The sequence below is a fragment of the Urocampus carinirostris genome, chromosome 5 (genome assembly GCF_059441175.1).
Source record: "Urocampus carinirostris isolate Australia breed hairy pipefish chromosome 5, RoL_Ucar_1.0, whole genome shotgun sequence".
Classification (NCBI taxonomy): Eukaryota; Metazoa; Chordata; class Actinopteri; order Syngnathiformes; family Syngnathidae; genus Urocampus; species Urocampus carinirostris.
In genome coordinates this window covers 10443853-10466270 of record NC_142353.1, presented here as the reverse complement: position 1 = coordinate 10466270, position 22418 = coordinate 10443853, and the positions used below count along the sequence as shown (strand labels likewise).

Sequence of the window (22418 nt, the reverse complement as noted above, 5' to 3'; positions counted from 1 at the left end):
CTTTTTATTTAATCCTATTACTTTTCAGGTAAAAAGCTTCGGACGATATGTCTATTTGTCTCCTCTGTCCTAATGCTCTTGTTCTTCCAACCTGGCGCGTTTTCAAGAGTGTACCCCGAAAATTAATTTTCTTTGTGAAGCGAATTTTCCAAAGATTCAGAGAAAACTGCAAAGAATTGAGCCTGTAATATTTTTTTTTAAATGGACAAACCTCACCTTACTTTTTATTTCTTTATTTTAACCATATTACTCCCCTGGCACGAAGCATCAGGTGATGTCTCCATTTTTCTCTTGTTGGTCTCGTTCTTCCTTCCTGACTCGTTCTGCTGAATTGTTTAAACAAATCAAAGGCTAAAGGGGGTGGAGACGGGAATACCGCTGCTTTTATGCACCCCCTTTTTATGTTCAAGCATGAGGTCAGCATTAAGTAGTCTACATTTTTAAAAACGTCCTTTTAAATGTGTTGGTATGACAAATTATGTGGTGTTTTTGCTTACATTTAATTGGACATTTTCGTTTGTTTTTTTTCCAGTTCATCACCATATGCCTAACCAACTAACTAGCAAGTGTTAATCAGTTGTCAGCCAAGCAAAATTAGAGTCCCAATAAAGAGTGTGTTGACGTCAGGTGGGGCAGAGAACAGTCTAAATATGTCATTTTGGTCTGTTATCAGTTATCAAGCTGAACCTTGGTTAGTTTAGAATAGAATAGCCCCGTGACCCTACTGAGGATAAGCGGTGCAGCTAGTGAGATGAGATGAGAATAGAATAGAACGCCTATTTTGGCATTACACAGACTGTCATGATTACTCAATGCACTCACCCGTGCCCACTCGTTTGGCGCCAGTTGCTGCTAGTTGCCTGATTAATTCCCCTCCTATTTATACCCAGTACGAGAGTCACTCCTTGTCAGTCCGTCAGCGAACCTCTGCATACGCAAGGCAAGCACTTTGACTCTGGCTCCCGTCTGTCCCGTCTTCATCCGTATCCTACTCGCCTGTTCCTGATTTCCTGTTTGTCTCCGGGTATTGACTCGTTTTTGACCACCGACCACGCTCTGATCTCCCGCTCTGGCTAGCGACCCGTTTTTCCCATTTGAACACGCTCTGATCTCCCGCCCCGGCAAATCCACTCACTTCCGCATTCTGATCACGCTCCAATCCCGTGAGCTGCTTGCTCCCCCTGTCCAGTGAGCACCGGATCGCTGGCGTTTTTTTCCTCGATATCCCAATAAACTTTTGTGTGAAACGTTACGCGTTTGGGTCTACCATTTGTTTTGGTTCTGACACAGAGTGTCAATGAAAGTCGCAGATGCCCCATATACACATAGAATTTATAGTAACATAGAATTTACAAAGTAACTTAGAAATTAAAAGAAGTGCGATTAGATATGATAAAAAATATACCTTAATTTACACAGACACAAGACAACATGGGTGGTATGGCGGCCGGGTGGTTAGCGTGCAGCCCTATGGTGCAGAGGACCAGGATTTAATTCCAGCTATCGCAGCCTCCCTGTTGGGGTTTGCATATTCTTCCCGTGCCTGCATGGGTTTCCTCAGGGTACATCTGGTTTCCTCCCACATTCAAAAAACATGCATGTCAGGTTCATTGGCTGGTCCAAATTGTCCCTAGGTGTGGATGAACGAGTGAGTTGTCAGTCTCTGTGTGCCCTGCGACTGTCTGGCAACCAGTTCAGGGTGTTCCCTTCCCACTGCCCGAAGATACCTGGGATGGGCTCCGGCAGCCCCGCGACCCTACTGAGGCGCAGAAAATGGACGGATGAATGGAAGACAGAACACAATTTGAAAACCCAGTAGGCAGTGATAGTTTGTGATGTTACCAGTTAACTAGCAAGTTTGGCACTGTTTAGCTGGCAAATTATATCTTATGGATTCTTTCATTTCCCAAATTCAACTTGGTCACAATTAATCCTGTTTGCAGTTTTGTGCAATAGTATATGTTTTCACTTTTTATTCAAAAGCAGCCAAAAAAATAAGGTTTTGTGTGCTCCATCGAGGTAGTGATGGCCCTGGCGAAAAATCTGTCTCTGAGCCTGTTTGTCCTAGTTTTGAGGGACCTGTAGCGCCTAACAGACGGTAATACATCAAAGAGGTAGTGGCCGGGGTGGAAAGTGTCTTTTATAATGTTGATGGCTCTGCTACGGTATCACAAGCCAGCAATGTCCTCTAAACTAAGCAGAGAGCAGCCGATGATCTTTTGGGCAGTGTTTATTACTCTTGGTTTTTCCTGTCCGCTGTACTCCCAACATACCACACGGTGATGCTGGTTGCCGGAATGTTTTCCACTGTGGAGTTGTAGAAGGACACCAGCAGCTTCTATTTCAGGTTGTTCCTCCTGAAAACCTTGAGGAAGTGGAGTTGCTGCTGGGCCTTCCTCACCACAGCCCTGGTGTTGGGGATTGTGTTCAGGCGTCCTTTCCCCAAGCTAAGTGTCGATCCGCTGTTGTACAACACTGACGGATGCTCTTGAGTTGCTCCAGCTGGCCCCCCTCCCAAAAACAGTCCTCGCGCACCCCCCAAAAGTCCTCTAAACGCGTTCAGTGTGTGGAGGACGCCGCATGTTGGAATTATTGCAATCAGATGTCGAAGGCAGAGAAACGTTTCCTCCTCAGCGCCCCTGAAAGAAGAGAACGCCAGTCCTGGGGGGATGCAAGCTGCGGCAGGAGGGGGCCAGGGGGGGTACGCCTCATCCGGACGGGAGCGCGACACTACAGGATGCACGCGCTCAACGGCATTGAGGTACGCCGAGCCTTTAATGCCCACAATAAGCTGCTGCTTTCACACACATCTAACGTGAACGGCGGGGATTCGCTAAAACCGGGGGCGGGGGTGCGCCAGCAACAGATTGAGCGTATATTGTTTGGTTTGCATAACACGGATTTAGTTCAGATGGACTGTATTTTGTCGAAAGTTGCAGCAAATAGTGGCGTTAAAAAGGGTGCGTGGCTTAAAGACTTTGGACACTTCCACGAGGTCAGTGCATCGGCTTAACAAAGGTACACCAACTGAAAATAATGAAAGTGCATTGGGAAAAAAAGGACATGATCATTTTGGGAAGTTGGGCAGTGTGCCATATATTTGCGCAGGGGTGCGCTGAAGTTAGATGGTGGGGATTTGCCAAAATGGAAATGGGGCTGCTCCAGCAACAGATTGCATGTCCCTTGATAGTCTTACACAGATGGTCAGGAGGGCCAAACAAACTACTTGCCTGCTTGATCCGTTTCCAGCTTTACTGGTGAAAGATCTGTTCAGGATCTTAGGACCAGCAGTTTTAAATATTATTAATATATCGCTATCCTCACGTATTGTTCCTGTACCCTTCAAGTCTGCCGTCATTAAACCTACGCTTAAGCGACCAAACCTTGACCCAGAAAGCCCAAGTAATTATAGGCTATTGTCAAATCTGCCATTTTTTGCAAAATTACTCGAAAAGGTCGTTGCACAGCAGCTAAATGACTTTATGTCGGAAAATAACCTCTTTGAAACTGTCCAGTCAGCATTTAGGGCAAATCACTCTACTGAGACAGCCCTGGCTAAAGTAAGGGAATGATCTCCTCTTAGCAATAGATTCCGGTGCCCCATGTTACTGCTGCTGGATCTCAGTGCTGCTTTTGATACTGTCGACCACAACATATTACTTGTTCGTCTGGAATGCATTGGTATCTCAGGAACTGTACTCTCGTGGTTTAGGTCCTACCTGTCAGACAGGATGCGATGTGTTAATTACGGCAATCTAACCTCTAAACACTCTAATGTCCCCTGTGGCGTTCCACTGGGCTCTGTACTTGCCCCCCTTCTTTTTTAGTATTTATATGCTTCCGCTTGGTGACATTATCCGCAAGTATAATATTAGTTTCCTTTGCTATGCCGATGACACTCAACTGTATCTGCCACTGGAGACAACTGACAGTTAAGCTGTAGAAATCTGGAGGCTTGCCTTACTGAGATTCAAAGATGGATGTCACCTAATTTTTTGAGCCTTAACCCAGAAAAAACTGAAATGTTGATTATTGGTCCAGCTCATTCTCGTGAGTTGTTTTCAAACACTGCCCTGAACCTAAACAAATGTAATATCACCCAGAGTGACTCGGTCAAAAATCTGGGTGTTATATTTCATCCTAATCTGTCGTTTCAGTTACACGTGAAAAATATTACTAGAACCGCTTTCTCCCACCTCTGTAATATTGTAAAGATTCGTTCGATGCTGTCCCAATCAGATGCAGAGGTTCTAATTCATGCGTTTATTACTTCTCGGCTCGATTACTGGAATGTATTGCTTTCTGGCCTCCCGATGTCTAGCATCAAAAGTTTGCAGTTGGTTTAGAATGCGGCAGCTAGACTCTTGACTAAGACAAAAAGGTTTAAGCATATTATTCCTGCATTGGCCAACTTGCACAGGCTCCCAGTCAGCTTAAGATGTAACTTTAAGGTTCTCTTACTAACATACAAATGTTTGCATAGACTTCCCCTCTTATCTCTCTGATTTGATTTCCCCCGATGTTCCTGCACGGAGCCTCCGCTTGGAAAAAGCCGGTCTACTTGTGATTCCGAGAGCCAAGAAGTCTGCAGGCTCGAGAGCGTTCTCCATCCGGGCCCCGGTGCCGTGGAATGCTCTGCCTCCAGAGATAAGATCTGCAACCTCATTGGAATTTTTTAAATCTAGACTTAAGACAAACTTCTATTCAAAAGTTTATGATTGATGCCCACCTGATATTTTGTATTGTCCTGTCTTTTTCCAACTGCCTGGCTGGTGGTGATACGAAGGAGAAAGACAATTTGAGATGAGTCAGCGGACCAGCGTCTAACCTGAAGCATGTCAACGCCTGCATTGACCAGCTAGCAGAGATTGGTAGCTGCGTCATTGCCGTCGTTGATGGACTTTCTGGACTTGTTTACAGGTGGGGGCGTTGTTGCTGTCATGCACTTTCCGGACAAATTTCAACATGTTACCTAGTGTTCTCTTTTATTGATGTTTACTATGTTTGTGTACCGCAATTCAATGCTAAATCTATTCCACCCTGGTCATCCTGGAAGGGTCATTAGCACTTGTGAGGCCCCTTCTCAGGGTTTCTTTTTTCCTCACGCTGAGGTTTTGAGTTTGTTGGGTTAAGATCAGGTAATGGTGTAATTTGAATCCTGTGCAGTCCTTTGAGACATTTTTGAGACATTTTTGTGATTAAGGGCTATATAAATAAATGTGACTTGACTTGACATCTATATTGTCTGGCTTGTATGGGTTGGATTTAGTTTATTTTTGCTGTGTTTTGCCAAAAGTTGCAGCAACTGTGGTGGAAAATAGGGGGCGTGACTTCAAAGATTTTGACCATTCCTCATGGGGAACCTCGAGGGATTTCGGCTAAATTAAGGTACAGTACACGCACTTTAAATATTGAAATCGCTTTTAGGAAAAAAGGACAAAAACTTTTTGGAACGTTTGGGTGGTGCGCCACATGTTTGCAAAAGGGTGTAGGGATAGGGGGTGCACCTAACATAGATTTTAGGGATTCTCAAAACGGGAAATGGGGTTGCGCCAGAAACTGACTGAGTTTGTATCATCTGGCTTGTACAACTTGGATCACGAGATGTTGGGGTTTGAGTTGATTTTGACAGAATGTTCTCGAATTGTATGGGGGTGTTAAAAAGGGGGTATGGCTCTAAAGATTTGGTGAATGCTGCAAGAAGGGGGGTGTTGAAGTGGTGCATCAGCCCAAGTAAGGTACATAAACTGAATACCGTAAATTCCGGACTATAGAGCGCACCTGATTATAAGCCGCAGCCACCACATTTTAGGAGTATAACCGCTTTTGTACTTACACAAGCCGCACCTGTATGTAAGCCGCATGCGCCCACGTTAAATCATGTAACACAATCACAAAATTTACCCGAACCCGACTTTACATCCCGCAATTGTAACTGAATATAAAGTACACAGTCCAAAAACTACAGCCGGCAAATTGAACGGAAAATGATATCGGTACTTAAGGTTTGATGCAGACCTGCAGAGTCCAGGTCCCGTTGAAAATAATCCAAGGAAAAAAAAGCGTATATTTTCAAAAGGAAGGGTGGGAAAATATATATATCCACTATTGTCCGCCGCGTCCACAAATACGACTCACCTTTACTTCACTTCCCGTCAGCCCGCGTTTGCTCCGCCCCTTCTTTCTCATTCGCCTGTGGAAAACATATCAGGATAAGTCTCTAAAATAAATAAATTACAAAAATATACAGTTACAAATACATATTATACATGGTTACACCTATTTACAAAGAAAGACGGTACACCGAGAGAGTTTTCAAAGCTTTAATAATAATATTATAACTTTCATCCCAAACCGTGTCTGTGAAGGGCAGCAAAACGCTACTAGCAACACGCTCGCAACACTATATTGTGCACATGCTTAATTGCTGTTAAGATTGTCGAGAAAAACTGTTCATACTTCACATTGTTTATTTGATGTTACTAGTGTCAATAAAATTGTTCAAACCAAAAAAATATATATAACGAAATTGTGAACATGCTTAATTGCTGTTAAGATTGTCGAGAAAAATTGTTCAAACGTCACATTGTTTATTTGATGTTACTAGTGTCAATGAAATTGTTCAAACCAAAAAAAACACCGTCCTCATCTTCCCCCTTATGACGACTTCTTCATTGTCGTCTTCCCCAATTGGGGAAAGAGACTTTGTCATATAGACGTTGTCCCACGCTCCCTTGTTCAAAAACCAGCTAACAACACGCTCGCGAAGCAAAATTTACGTGCAGTAGCTCTATTTCCTTCTTTAACCGAATGCTTGATTGCTTTTAGCTTGAAAGCTGCGTAATGTGCCTTTCTCTTTGCAATATGCATGTTGAGGGTGTGTTGTTGCCGTCTTCCTCGGCGCATATATTCCACCGGTCTAAATCTTACCTTTTGCACTCGAGGGCCGCTGGCAGCTGTAAGAAAAGTTACATAAATTGGCCGCATCACTGAATAAGCCGCAGGGTTGAACGTTTGGGAAAAAAGTAGCAGCTTATAGTCCGGAATTTACGGTATATTAAATGCACTGTGGGTGAAAAGAACAAATCCTTTTTGGGTGGAAAATGAGGTGCCACGCCATACGTTTGCAAAGGGGGTGCACAAATGGAGGGGGGGGTGCGCAAATGCATTAAGAATGTTAAAAGAAGGTTTTGAAAATAGGTGTGATCAACCTTTAAAAATTTAAAAATTGGTGCAAAGGGGTGTCCGAAATGATCAATACATGAACATGCATTTTTTTTTTCATTTAAAAAAGTTTTGGAGGTAATATGCTTCACATCTGCAAAGAGGGTGCATGGATGGGGGATGCGCAGATCCATTTAGAATGTGAAATGTTTTTTTATAATTGTGACTACCACTTTGAGGGTTTAAAAAGGTGTGCAAAATTTGGTGGACTGTCAGAACGTTGATAAACAAAGTTGTGTCTTCACTATGTCACTAGTCACTGAAATATCGTATGCCACAATTCATTGAAAAGCTTTTGGGATTCAGGATATGCTGGGAAGTGCTGGGAACTTCTACTCATGACACGATTCCTCGCAAATATATATATACTGTATATATATATATATCTCATCTCATCTCATTAGCTGCACCGCTTATCCTCAGTAGGGTCGCGGGGGTGCTAGAGCCCATCCCAGCAATCATCGGGCAGTGGGCAGGGGACACCCTGAACTGGTTGCCAGCCAATCGCAGGGCACACAGGGACAGACAACTCGCTCGCTCATTCACAACTAGGGACAATCCACCTGAAATGCATGTCTTTGGAATGTGGGAGGAAACCGGAGTGCCCGGAGGAAACACACGCAAGCACGGGGAGAACATACAAACTCCGCACGGTAAGTCCAGTAGCTGGTTTTGAACCCACACAGGAGGTTCCCAAGACCTTAGAACTGTGCCGCCCACGCGCCAACCACTGTGTATATATATATATACCAACCCAAGTTGGATTGAACCAATTTTATTATTTTTTTTTTAATTTACCGGCTTAGTTGTTCCTGGCCCCACCAAGCAAAGACTGGTTGAAAGAAACGTCAAAAAGACATATTTATTTGATTGTCAAGCGAAAGTCGAAAAAATGTATTTTTCAGGTCGTTGTAAAGACTACTTTTGGGGGGGCGGAAATAGGAAAACACAAATTCAACCATTTAGGGTATGTATTTGATCCACGTTGAATGTGCTTAATAACCCAATTTATTATTCTTTTTTGTTGCGTCCCCGGGACAGGGAACTTTTTTGCGCATGTGCGTAAAGAAGTGAGAGAGAGAGAGAAAGAGAGAGAGAGAAATATCCAGCTGGTCCCCTCACATAAAATCTCTCGCTCTACACCGAGCAGCTTCAACCAAAGCCGAGCCTCGGACGGAACCGGACCGCCTCAGCCGAACCTTGCGCCTAGCTCTTTGGGCGCACCGGATTTTTTTGCCCCGTGCGCAATGGTTCCACGCAGGAAATAGGGAGCCAATTGGCGTGCGTAAAGAACCTCCATCCGCCCATCCATCCAGTCAGCATCAGGATGTCTTTGGGTCCGGTTCTGGCGCTCTCGGTGTGGTTCTGCTGCGTTCAATTGGGAACCTCCGACCGGGATACGGTGACGGAACACATGCATATGCTCTATGACCGCTCCAATCGGGCCGGATTCGCCCTCCGAGACGGGAACACTGTGCGCAGCTTTAAGGCGCACCCGGGTACGTCAATTCAATTGGAGTTTTGGAGAATTGGACCTGGTGCAGGTGCAAAAAAAGTTTGCTCACACCAACAGAACCGAGTATTTTTGGAAGGGAAGATTCTGTTTTTTTTAATCTCGTTTTCAGCTGTTTTCAAATGTCATTTGACTTCGTTTAGTTCAATGTTTGTTTGGATAGACTGATGTTAAACAATCAAAAAGTCAGTAGCGAATGCGTCAAGGGATGTTTAGCAACTTTGGGGTTTTGCTGCCCTCTGCGGAATGTTAAGGGGAGCGCATCCGCTTCATTTAAAACAGAAATGAAGAAGAATGTCAAATGTACAGTATACTGTGCTGTACTTATGACAGGGCCAGGCCAGGCCATCATGTGGCCCTAATCAAAATTAGATTTCGGGGCCCCATTACTTGATCATTAGCATACCTGCTACAACTCATTCTATGTTCTATGGCCACATAGGGTTCCAAAATTTGGCCAAGGGGCCCATCTTAGGGAGCCATCCAATTGTTTCATGAATGAATCAATATACTGTACATGCAAATAATTACATGTTATATTTCTTTTGGAATGGACTAGTCTCATCAAATTGGTTTTGAAACTATCACAATTAAAGACAAATATATGTATTAGCTCTTTGTTTTAAGCACATCTTTGATATTTCGTTTTTTAAAATATTACTCTAGTGGATTTCTTTAAGGAATTTCCAGTAATTCTGCAGTTGGATTTTTATTTAGGTTTTGTAGTTTTTTTGTAGTATTACTGTTATTAGTGTTTGTTTTTTGTAGTATTTCTGTAGTATTTCTTCAGTGCTTTTTGTAGTATTTCTAAAGTAGTATTTTCTTCGTTTTTCTTTTTGGTGGTTTTCGATTATAGGTTTTCTTTTTGAATATCTTTAGTATTTTTTTTGTAGTATTGCTGTGGTCTTATTTTTTAATATTTTGTACTGTTTTTGTTGTCTCTTGTAGTATTTCCATAATAGACATTTTTGTTGTATACTTGTAGTATTATTAAAGGGCAGGATTACTGTAGTATTATTTTTGTAGTATATATGTTGCATTTCCATAGAAGATTTTTTTTGTCGTATCGCTGTAGTTAAATTTCCCAGTTTTTCTATTGTAATACTTCTGTGGTAGTATTTCGGTAGTTACATCTCTCTAGTAGTGCTTTGTATTATTGTTTAATGCAGTGGTATTTTTTGCAGTATTTCTGTAGAAATATTTTTGATGTAATTTCAAAACAGTATTTTAAAAGTATTTTTGTAGTATTTCCACAGTAATGTTCTTTTCATATTTCTTTGGTATTTTTGTAATATTACTGTACTTCTTTTTTGTAGTGTTTCTGAGGTAATGTTTCTGTAGTAGAATCTTGCATTATAATATCACTCTAGTAGTATTTTTGTAGTTTTTCTATCATATTTTTTTTTCTTTTTAGAATTAAAGCAAAATAATATATGAGGTCTCTGTTTTCAAGCACTGTATTTGATTTTTAGTTTTGTAGCATTTTTGTTGTATTTCTGTAGAAGTATTTTTGGTGTAGACACACAAAGTGACAATGGGGACACCAAAAAAGTGAACTGCTCTTGGAGGCCCCCTGGCGGTCGTGGAGCCCTAAGCAGCTGCTTAGCTTGCTTATGCTTTGGGCTGTCTCTAACGTTTGATAATTATGAGAACATTTTCACATAATTGTATAATTGTATTGTTTTGGGGTTTTTTTTGTTTGTTTTTTTCAACAAAATTTGGAATATTCTTCCACTCAAATAGTTGGGTTTAAGAAAAACAAGTTTGGGTAAAAAATGGAGCCCATCCCAGCCATCTCCGATCTACGGGCAGTGGGCAGTGGGCAGGGGACACCCTGAACTGGTTACCAGCCAATCGCAGCTGCAAATCACATTAGTTCTCGCAGCTAGCTGCGTTCTTCATCGACACACGGGCCGAGTGATCCACCGCTAAGAGTACAGCTGGGCGATTTTACGTCCGCCCGGGACGATCGGAGACAAATTCACGAGAGGGTTTTTCGCTTCCGCGAGCGAGCCCCTAACCGGCGGGGCGGGTACTTTCGGGCGCGATACGCACAACACCGACACAGTTACGGGGGTCCCGCGCATGTCCGCCGCTTTTCGCCCGGCGCTTTTCGCCCGGCGCTTTTCGCCCGCCGTGCGCGAACGGCCGCCTGTCGTCGCACCGCGCTACTGGGGTCGTCGGACGAGCGGGTTCCCCCCAGTTACGGGGGTAGCCCGATCACGCCCGCCGCCTTTTCTCGCGTCGCGCCGTGTGACGCCGAACTCGCTCCGTCGCGCGGCCCGGGAGTGATCTCCGCCGCAAAATAAGTCCAGTGTTTGGCTGGTAGGGTTTAATTGTTGTTGTTTTTTTAATTCAGCCCACCAAAGCACCAAGATATACAGTAAGCATCTCCAATTGGAGAAGCCCTACCAAATATTCAGAGGTCAATTTTATTCCACATTTCAAAAATATAACTAAAATTGGCTTTTATCATCCCAAGAATCTAGCCAAAGTCCGCCCATTTCGCTCTCATGCAAACCCAGAGGTACTGATGCATGCTTTTATATATTCTTGTTTTGATTATTACAGTGCCCTGCTTCCCAGTCTTCCAGCAGTATGTGTGCTTATGGGGGCCAGGGAAAGGGATCACATTACACTAGTTTTGCCCCCTTTGCGTTTCAAGGTGCTTTTACTCATTTGTAAATGTCTTTATGGTATTGGGTAACCTATCCGTCTGATTTGCTTTAAGTCTATCGGTTCTCATAGACCCTGAGGTCCTCTGGCAGCAAGTGTGTACTGTTCGTAGGGTGAGGACCTGCACCTATCTATAGTAAAACAGCGTTCGGCCCCTTTGGTCCTCACCAATGGAATGGTCTGCTGGAAGACATCAGGTCCAAGGGGACCCTCGATATTTTAAGAGGAGGCTCAAAACCCACTTTTTAATATGTCTTTTGATTGATTATTTTTTGTTTAGTTTTGAACTGTCAAACTTCTAATCTGTTTATATTTTAGTGTTTCCTCATTTGGAGCTCCACACCATAGTCATATTTTAGTTATATTACTATTTATTTTTATTGTATTTTAACCATTGTATGTGTCTGTGTATCTCATGTTTTGGGTTGTTGGCCGGGGATAAAGGAGGGTATTTTACTGTCTTATTATATACGGATTTGTAAAGTGCTTTACAAAAACATTTGATTTGATTTGAAAAAAAGTAATTCGCGTCAGCATCCAAAAAAAAGTGTCAGAAAAGATGTTAAAAAGATATCCAGGTTCAGGCCAAAAGACGTCTTGATTTGGTGGAAAAGTCCAAGTTAAAAAGATTACTTTTTGGAGTCTACATTTGAATAAAAAAAACCATGACATTAGACCATTTTTGGAAAAAAATCTGGACCACGTTGAATACAAGGGCATGATTGGCATTGAGGGGGCGTGTTCCCACCAATATCAATCAATCCTTGTTTTGTCCCTTACCAATATTATGTGATCACTTAAAAAAAGCACTAAGTCCCCACCAATGCCAATACTGAGCACACCCCCTTTGTTGAATGGGCCACTCACAATTTGTCTTTTTATGGAATAAAGCATGTCTAAAATTGAGCAATCCAGATTTAGTTTAAAGTCCAACATCCAAAAGACATCAATATCATGTCTTCTATTTTGTACTCCCAGGCGAGCTGAAAAAGAAGAATCTCCAGATCTTCAACCTGACGTCTCTCAGCAAGTCAGAGGACGTCCTCTTGGCCACGCTGCACTTCCTGCCCGGTTACCTCGGCAACGGGAGCCGAGCCCGAGCCGCCCTTTGGAGTTTGTCCCCCGACGGGGACCGCATGAGGACCGTGGGTCAGTTTCAGGTCAATGCGTCATCACGGGACGCCGCTTCTTGGCGCTGGACGGACGTAACCCGGGCGGTCAACCAGGCTAAAGCGCACCGTCAACTGCTCCTGGCGGTAGAGCTCCCCCGACCTTGGAAAGACCTCCCCGGACCTTGGACGGAGCGCTCCCCTTACATCCTGGTCTATGCCAACGATTCGGCTATCTCGGAACCCGAAAGCGTGGTGGCCGCTTTGAGGAGAACCGCGTCGCCCCTGAACGCCACCCGGCGGGGGACGGAGGGCGCCCCCAGGCTGAAGCGTTCCCTCAACGTCCTGCTTCCCCTCCAGAACAACGAGCTACCGGGGCCCGAATACCCCTACGGGACTTCGGCCTGGGACGAGTCCAGTCCTTTCCAGGGCAAGCAGCCTCGGCGCAAGAAGGGACGCAAGCCCCCTGGCGGGCACAAGGTGCCACTGTTGCAGTTCGACGAGCGCACCATCAAAAAAGCCCGCAAGAAGCAGTGGAAGGCGCCCAGAAACTGCGCTCGCCGATACCTGAAGGTGGACTTTGCCGACATTGGCTGGAGCGACTGGATTATTTCGCCCAAGTCTTTCGACGCATTCTACTGCGCCGGCTCTTGCCAGTTTCCCATGGCCAAGGTTCGTACAGTTCGTACGGGTGCTTGAAATCTTTGAAAATGCTTGAATTTTAAGGTTGTGTTTTCAAGGTCAGCAAAATGCTTTCAGGCGAATTGCTTTAAACTGTTGCTATTGCCATGTTTTTTGGCAGTCTGACCCTATAGACCATGCAAAAAAGCCTCTTTTTTTCAAAGTGAGTGAAAATGACACTGGCAAGCTTGCTCTGGTGACTTGTCAATATGGCGTAGTCATGTGAAGCGTCACCGTCCCCTACTGGTCGCACCCAAGAGGACAGCAGCCACTCTAGGTGATATTACATTTGTCAATGTTCAGAGCAGTTTTTGAGAGCAAGTTACGGCATTTATATGGACCAATTACTAACATTTCAGTCTTTTCAGAGTTAAAGCACAAAAAGTTGAGTGACATGCAAAACAATAAAAAAAGTAAATTAAAATTGTACCTCTTCAGTGCTATAAACAAACAATAAAATGCAAAATAGATAACTATTTACAATTCTATTTTAACCACTTAAGATACAGATCCTCTAGGACAGGGGTGTCAATCTCATTTGAACTCGGGGGCCACACAATAGAACAAATATTCTGTGGGGGGCCGGACTAGAAGATTAAAGAGAAAGAAAAAGAGGGATAAAGAAATAAGAGAAAGAGGGAGGGAAAAGGAGAGAGGGCGGGACAAAGAAAGAAAAAGAGAGAGAGGGAGAGAGCGTGAGAAACAAAAGATAAAAAGTCGTGAGAGAGGGGGAAAAGAAAGGGAGAGGAAGAAAGAAATCCAATGAGGAAGAGAAAGACAGAAGGAGAGAAAAGAGAAAAGAAAGCGCGAAGGGTATGAAGAGAAAAGAGAGAAAAGGAAAAAAGGAAGTTAGAGCAAAAGAGGTTAAAAGACACAGAGAGAAAGAGACAAAGAGCAACAAAGGAAGAGAAAAAGAGAGACACAGAGTGAGAGACAGACACAGAGTGGGAGAAAAGGGGTGAGAGAGAGAGAAAGAGACATAAATACAAGTACAGTGGCTTTGTGAGTGGCACCCGGACATATTTCAACCTGCAGCTTGTTTTTCTCTTGCGCTTCTCTGAGTGTTGTCTCGCGGGCCGGATTCAATCCCTTAGCGGGCCTGATCTGACCCGCGGGCCGCCTGTTTGACACCTGTGCTCAAGGAACACGCAAAAAAATATGAATTAAAATCAACAAAACAAAAGATATGCCGTTTGTAAAATTGAAAGCTTAAATGAAATTTGCTTCATGGGAATGAATATTCTTAAAATGAGTCCAAATTTGGCTCATTGTTTTGGTTTTTAAACATACTGTATAGTATTTTCTTTCTTTATTGTCTTCAATTTTGAACTCAAATATTACCCCTATAGGGCCCTTTTTGTGTGATGCAGCCCAGCCGCGCGTGCATTGTTGAAGCACAATGGCAGAATTCATGTCAGTTTATAGCAGCCCATTGACACAAAAAGATGGTAGCTTATAGATAGGAAGAGCTCAAAATGGCACAATTTACTGTATGTGCTAGCAGCAGAGATGGCAACTTTTTATCGTCTTCAAAGTCAATAACAAAAACGTTTTGATCGGCGTTGGATTCCTTCCTTTGAAGTGACTGGAAAAATGAAAAAAAAAATTCCTTGAAACTGCTTGAAAAGTGTTCAAATTTGGCCATGAAGGTGTACGAACTCTGAAACTGTTACTGTTATGTAATATGACAAAAAAAAATCCCTTCGATGACAAAAAAACTGAACAAAAATGTTTCCATACATGACAAAGATCTACCGTAATATTTCATGTATAACACGCACTTGTGTATAACGTGCACCCCTAATTTTTTATCAAGAATCTGTATGATAGATATATTGTTTACATTTTCAAACTAAGTATGCAAGTGACAATCATTGAATATGTTGCTGTCATGATAACATTATGCTTCCCGTAGATGACAAACTAAATAAACATTTAGCATAAATGACAAACAGCTAAATAAAAATGTTCCCGTATACGGCAATCAAAACATTCTTCCCTTGGATGACAAAGGAACTAACAAAAATGTTCCTGTAGATTCTAAGGATTTTACAAAAAATGTCCCTTAGATGACAGAAAAACTATTTTTTTTTCCAAACATGACAAACAACTTAAGGAAAAAAATAATCCAGAGACGACAAAGAACTAAATTAAAATTTTACCGGAGATGACACAAAAACAAAAAGAAAAATGTTCCTGTCAGAACCATAACGGGAGGAGGTTTTCACACAAGCTTTATTTTACGGGAATGGGGCAGTCATGCGCGTGAACACAAACGCCAGTGATTCGGCCATCGCTGGGCGGAGGAAGTAAGACAGAAGTCCGGCGTGGAAAAACAGGAAGCCAGAGGCCGACAAGATCAATACCAGATACATGAGCAGATACCGGACAGACGGGGTCGATACTGGACGGAACGGGACAGACAGGATCGATACCAGATACATGAGCAGATACCGAACAGACGGGATCGATACCGGACAGGATTTCTTGCATTATATCTACCTGAAATTGTACCTTGTTTGCTAGTTATCAAGCTAAGTTTTAGCCTCCTTTCTAGTTAGCTATCATGCTTTGTTTTTAGCTTTCTATCCAGCTATTTAGATGGCTGTTTACTTTTTTAGCTATCTATCTAGCACCCCTTTTAATTTTTTGGCTGGTTACCATTCAAGCTACGTTTTTAGCTAGCCATCTGGCTAAGTTGCTATTTTAGAATATCAAACTGGGTGCCCTTTGCGATAATTAGTAACAAAAAGTAGCTCTCAGCTTAAAAGGGTGGAGACCCCTGCTGTAGTGTTATGCTAACTGTCGTGCAATGTTAATGAGAAAAACCTCCTCCCAGTAAAGAGTTCCTGGAAGGCACCGAGTTGCATTTAGATGTTTTAGATATGTTAAAAAGCAAAAAAATAACGTACTTCCTATCTGATAAAAAGCACGTCCGGAATGCGCACCACCTAATTGACCCCCGGGCGTCCTTTGTAGTGAGCACTAATTACTCCCAGGGGATTTCTCCAGCTTGGCGCTCCTCCTCGCCTGCAGGGGTTGCACTTTCAAAAGGGAAACGCACCCCTTTGCGAGAAAAAATGAACCTTGAGAAATTCCGCATTAACTGGAATTATAACTAAAATTATGTTAAACATGGTTTGATAATATTATCATTTCATAGATTTTACCTTAACACCTCTTTCAACATCCCAATAGGTTTGGCACACCCCTTTTTCAATGCAACAGTTTAAAAACAGACTCCATTCTGGTCTTTCCCTTAGTTTTTAATCCGTTCACTTAATTCAAGAAACATCAATGTGGTCTTTTCCTCACTCTATCATTTGTGCACCAAATTTAACATCTCCACAAAGTTTTTGCACCCCTTTTCTTCTTTCTATATGAAAATTGGTCTAAACCAAGGTTATGAAGCTACGCACCCATTTTACCGTCTTAATTAGTCCACGCCCTCTCCCGTTCAGATACTATGGAAAGGTTGTCTTTTTAAAACGTTTGTAGTTCAGTTTAGACACCGTCTTTTTTAGCTTTTTGCTGCCAGTGGTTAGGTATTGGAGGATGATGCACCCATGTGGGTGAGGCAGGAATTGGAAACAAGCATGCTAAAATGAAGGCGGATATGAAAATGACACAAAAACACGGACAATGGCCGACATAATTTAAAACGACAACGGATCAACAAACGCTAGCAGATCAAAATGTCCAATTAAGAGGGTGAAGGATAATTGCGCAGAGTAGTGATTGTAAAAACATGTGTCCAATTCAAACCCTCTGGTCGTAGGAGGTCTGTCAGAACAGGTGAAAAAAAAGCGATAAAAAATCACAAGGGCAGCAGCAACAGGATGGGTAAAGGTCTTGCCCCTTGGCACTGAGACAGGAAACACGGCGCAGCTGAGGTGCTTACTCCTTGCCACCAGGACAGGAAACCAGACGTGGCCAAGGTGCTTTCTCCTCGCCGCCAGGACTGGAATCAGGCGTGGCCGAGGGCGGTTTCTCCTCTTTGTCGAGACAGGAACCAGAAGCTGTGGCCAGGACAGTTATGTGAGAGCCTTCCCCTAGGTCTTTTAATGGTTGGGTCATTGGTTTATGATTTAATGGTAGATGATTGGTCCCTCGTGGCGCAAGCAGGAACTGCAGGCAGGGGTGGCGACATCAAGCTGGATATGAAAATCACACTAAAGCCTGTATGACCATAGCAGACGAAATGAAAAATGCCAACGACCCAAAAAGAACGAGTGCTCTCCTTCTCTCTTTCACACTACTTGGAATAGGTTGTTTTTTTTTTAAATGTTTGTGATCCAGTTGTTGTATCACCTCCTTTAGCTTTTCTTTAAGGTCCTTTAACCAAATTAAATAAATGACAATAATGACATTCATTTAGGGGACTGTTTTTTATGCTACCAAAAGATGGAGTGGATTTCGAAATGTGTGTAGAAAAATGAACAAGGTTTTTTTTCTACTTTACAAATACACACTCCTTTCAGAGTGGGTGTATCTTCTATTATTGAGGTTTCTCCATTTTCCTCAAGCTGAGGTTTGGAGTTTTTCTTTGCCCCTTTGTAAGTTTTAGAAATCAGAGGATGGTGAAATAATAGTCTGTAGTCCGTACAGCCCTTTGAGGCTGCCACAAATAAACGCGACTTGACTTGACTTAACTACAAGCTCAGGTAAAAGTCCTATTAATGGTCTTCATTGTATGAATAACGTTTCAAACGTACCCTTATTGGGGTGCGCTGGACAATTAGACTGGGTTTGTACAAGTGCTTGAAATGTCACGAGGCGTGGTGGGGGGAAGGGGTGACCGGACCAGAACGGAGGCAGGAGGCAGGAAGGGAGAACTCATATGCGTTGACGATCATAAGTTTTATTTAACAAAATAAAAGTCGCCCAATACTCCGGGACCAAAACAGAACAATACAGAGTTCCTCCGGCTTGAACTCAACAGGACAAGGCATAACAGACGGAAAATGTTTAAACCTAAAACAGGACAAGGCATAACAGACCTGGGATTGTGTAATGAGCCAGCCCCCGCCAAACCCAAAATCCAGCCTTAAATAGCAGACCAGCAATCAGCTGATCTGCTGCAGCTGAGTTCGGGGGCGCGGCAGACTGGTAGCCATGGCGACCGTGACATGAAATCCAAGAAAATTCTTGTTTATTTTAAGTCATGCTTGAATTTTGGGTGTAGTACTTTGAAATGTTTGAAATTCTTGCCACATTTCTCGGCAGTCTGACTCGACAGACTACGCATCAACTGGAGAAAAACATGTGAAATAATGAGGTCGGCTTATAAAGACGCCGACACGGCAGCTTCAATTGCAGTGGTTTCTTATGTGACGCGTCATCGTCCCCTACAGGTGCATCAGGACAGGTGCATCAGACAGAGATGCCGTCATCGAGTACTGTTCGTGGGTGAAGATAACAGGACAATCTGATTCATCAAACAAACAAATCAGCACTATAAAAATGGGGCATAGAGACTCAGTTTTATGTCTTACACACCATTTGTAATTCCGTGGTGTAGTAGTTAGAACGTTCTCCTAACATGCGAAGGGTCCTCGGCTTGAGACCAGGTGAAAACATTTGTTGGCCTGGAGTGGGATGGGTGCTAACAGGCTGTACTTGCCCAAGACACACCACAGGAAATGATGTCTCTATATCCCTAGTGGTTAGGGGGTTCAGTCACCCACCCAAGCCCCATTTAGCTGCTGATTTAATATTTGACTTAGGTTTCGTCATGTTTTCTAGTTCTTTTTCCAACGGGCGCTATCGTCATAGCTATGGGTTGAGTCACACTGGATTTCCACTTTTAACGGTACTGGAGAAATTGGAAAATTGGCCTTGAAAGTGCTTAAAAAGTACTTAAATTTGGCCATGAAAAAAGTGTACAAACCCTGATTAGAGTCCAATGTAATAAATGCATAAAAAGCATCCCCCGATTTTGAACGGGATAAAGTTATGAATGGAATTATTGAAAAAAATGAGAAAATGTGTGGAATACCTTGTGACTAAAATATTTTTGGGGGTGTGGTGCGCTTTTTTTCTTGCAGGCGCTGAGGCCTTCCAACCACGCCACCATCCAGAGTATCGTTCGGGCGGTGGGCGTGGTGCCCGGCATCCCTGAGCCGTGCTGCGTCCCCGAGAAGATGTCCTCCCTCAGCATCCTCTTTTTCGACGAGGACAAGAACGTGGTGCTCAAGGTTTACCCCAACATGACCGTGGACTCCTGCGCCTGCCGATAGTTTCTAAGGTGCTCTCCCCTTTTTTTCTCCCGTCACCATGGAAGCGAATCCAGAAAGACAGCTCTCCACTTCAATTTTTTTTGCCTGTAGACAAAGTGTGAGTGCAAATATAGTGAGTGAGGAAAAGGCGTGATCTATAGGTCGGACCGAGGGGAGGGCGCCACCGTCCCTGCCTGCAAAACCACAACACCAGACTGCCCCCCACCACCCTGCCCAAACCAGCCCGGCAGGGGGCAGGTGGCCCAAAGGACTCGCTGCCCACCAACCACGCACAGGCCGAGGAGGCACCTTTTGGGGCAGGGCGACCAGACCCCAGACAGGGCCAGCCCAGCCCGCCTAGGAGGCTACACTTCCCTTCCCACCCTGACCCCATTATACCCAGACAGTCACATCACCCCAATGGACAGAGTGAAGAGAGTTGTTGCGCCCACTTAACCGGACCAAGAACCCTCTCCACTTCCATTTTTTTTCCCTCACATAAAGAAATGACTCTTCTCAGTGGGGACCATAAGGTGTGCGCAATGTGCTCCAACGGTTTGAAATGAAGGACCATTAAAGGATGAATTCTTTGGACAGGGTGCACTTCTGTAATTCAACCAAATTTCAGCAGGCTGGTTATCTGTTTGTTTCCCTAAACAACTTTTGACGTACCTTTTTTTTTTCTTACTACTTGGTGCACCCAATTTTTTCTTCCTCTTCAAAAAAATTGAAATAAACATCCTCAAGTCATATTGAGAGCTCCACACCAAAAAATAACTTGTGCAGACCAAAGCCTTGAGAAAGAAGTCGTGCACATAATCCAGAATGAGAGTGTTGGTTCTCTAAGCGTTCGGTGACAAGTGCCTTTATAAATAAATATAAGAATAAAAACAGAATCTTTTATTGTGAAATTTATTCTTAAAATGTATTTCAGAGACAGATATTTTGTGTTAATAGCTGTTTTATTTTTGAACTTTTATACAATTTGTATTTTTTGTTAGCGACGCATGCTATAGGCTCACCATGTTGTTTTTTTTGTCCAACTTTATTTGTATATGGAAATGTCTTATTTATTTGAAGTTGTATGGTGGAGGGGGCGTGGCCTGCGTAGGAAAGAGGCGGGGCTATGGACATTTGAACCCCGGAAAAAAGTATATAAAATGGACACTTTTTGATATCTATGGAATGTTTTTTAAATATGAAAAATATTCATTGTTCTTTTTGCTTTTCATAATAATAAATTTACAAATGTACCTGAAATAAAAGAATTGTTTTGTTTTTTTTACAAAATGTGAAAGATTTGTTCTAAAAAAAAAAAAGGGTTTTTTTTTAACTATTTTATCAAAATATATAAAAAATATATTTCAAAAAAATATATATCTTATTTCAATGAAAATTTGTGTCAGATATTAAGTATCATTTTAAAAGTTTTTCTCCTTAGGAACATTAAAAAAGTAAACAGGAAACAGAATTAGTGACTTTAAAAAACAAAAATGAAACTTTAGAATTCACAAAAAGACTACGGTAATGTGTACTACTAAAATACTACATATATACAACAAAAATCTACTATGGAAGTACTACAAAATACACCAGAAATACTACAAAAGTTGAAGTGAAGTAATATTACAAAAACACCAAATACATTTGACATAAATACTATAAAAATACTAATATACTGCTTGGAAAATAATTCAAAAATACAAAACTAAAACTGCAGTAATACGAGAAAAAAATTACAGAACTTCAACAAAAATAAATACTGTACTACAAAAATACTACAAAAATACTACAGATATACAACAAAAGTTCTACTATGGGAGTACTACAAAGTACAGCAGAAATACTACAGAAATACACAAAATAATGCTAAAGTACTGCAACAAAAATAACACAAACTTAAAACTACTGTAATACCCAACAAAAACTACAAATATTACTACAGATATGCAACAAAAATTCTACTTTGGAAATACAACCAAAATACTATAGAAATACCAAAAAAAATACTCCAAAAAACTACTGCAGAAATACTACAAAAATAGTACAAAAATAAAACAAAATCTAATTTTGCTTAGGGTTTGGGCCCGGTCGTCCATAAGCTACGTCTTCTGTCTATCAATGGTCAATTTTATAAATATGTCAATATGCTACTGGCTGAAAGAACTCCCACCCACAATGCCTTTCTCTCTTCAGTCAGTTCAGTATCTCGTGTGCTTCGTAGAGACGTGATTTCTGAGTTAGAGTGACATTGTAGTTTATCTGAATTCATCACAAACTTTAATTTATTCGCTTTGGGTCCCAAGACTTGCATTGATGATAAGAAGTTCATAACAATGGACACAAAGCTTTAGATAGCGAAGAAAAAGTAAAAAGGAACACAAAATTCTACCCTTGCTAAGGAAAATGTAAACGAAACGACGGTCGGCATGATTATGAAGAAAGAGGAGGTGATAAAAGGAAGGAAACTTTCAAACAGCACACCCACCCTCCCCTACGGTAGTTTTAAAATCAATTTTGATTGGAATTCGTTTTCTTCTCCCCCTTTTGCATCAACCCGCTACTCATTGGCACCATCTCAAGTCCCATCAAAGATAAATCAAATAGCGTTCTGCCATTACGTGTATTTTTATAATGATACTTAATCGTACATACATATTTTTCATATAATCAGTACTTACCATAGAGCACAGGTGTCGAAGATGCGGCCCGCCAGCCGGATCAGGCACACTAAGGTTTTTAATTTGGCCATGGGACAACAACCAGAGAAGCACAAGAAAAAAATCAGCTGCAGTTTCAAAACGTATAAAATATACATTAAAATATTCAAAGAACTACCAAAATATGTATAAAATACAAAACAGTTGGAGCTTTTTACGCACTGAACAGATTTAAGTCGAACAACAACACAAAATCCCTGAAATGCAAAACAATAAGATAAAGAAATAAAATATTAACTCTTCAGTGCTATAAATACATGATAAAATGTAATGAGAT

At 42.2% G+C, this 22418-nt stretch overlaps 1 protein-coding gene across 1 annotated transcript; it reads left to right on the top strand.

Moving 5' to 3' along the window:
* The first annotated feature begins 8383 nt into the window (after positions 1–8383).
* Positions 8384–20666, top strand: bmp3 (bone morphogenetic protein 3). Its single transcript, XM_088335029.1, has 3 exons — positions 8384–8723; positions 12392–13194; positions 19251–20666. The coding sequence occupies exons 1-3, from the start codon at positions 8552–8554 to the stop codon at positions 19440–19442; spliced, it is 1167 nt and encodes a 388-aa protein (XP_088191155.1). The 5' UTR covers positions 8384–8551; the 3' UTR covers positions 19443–20666.
* The last annotated feature ends 1752 nt before the right edge of the window (positions 20667–22418 follow it).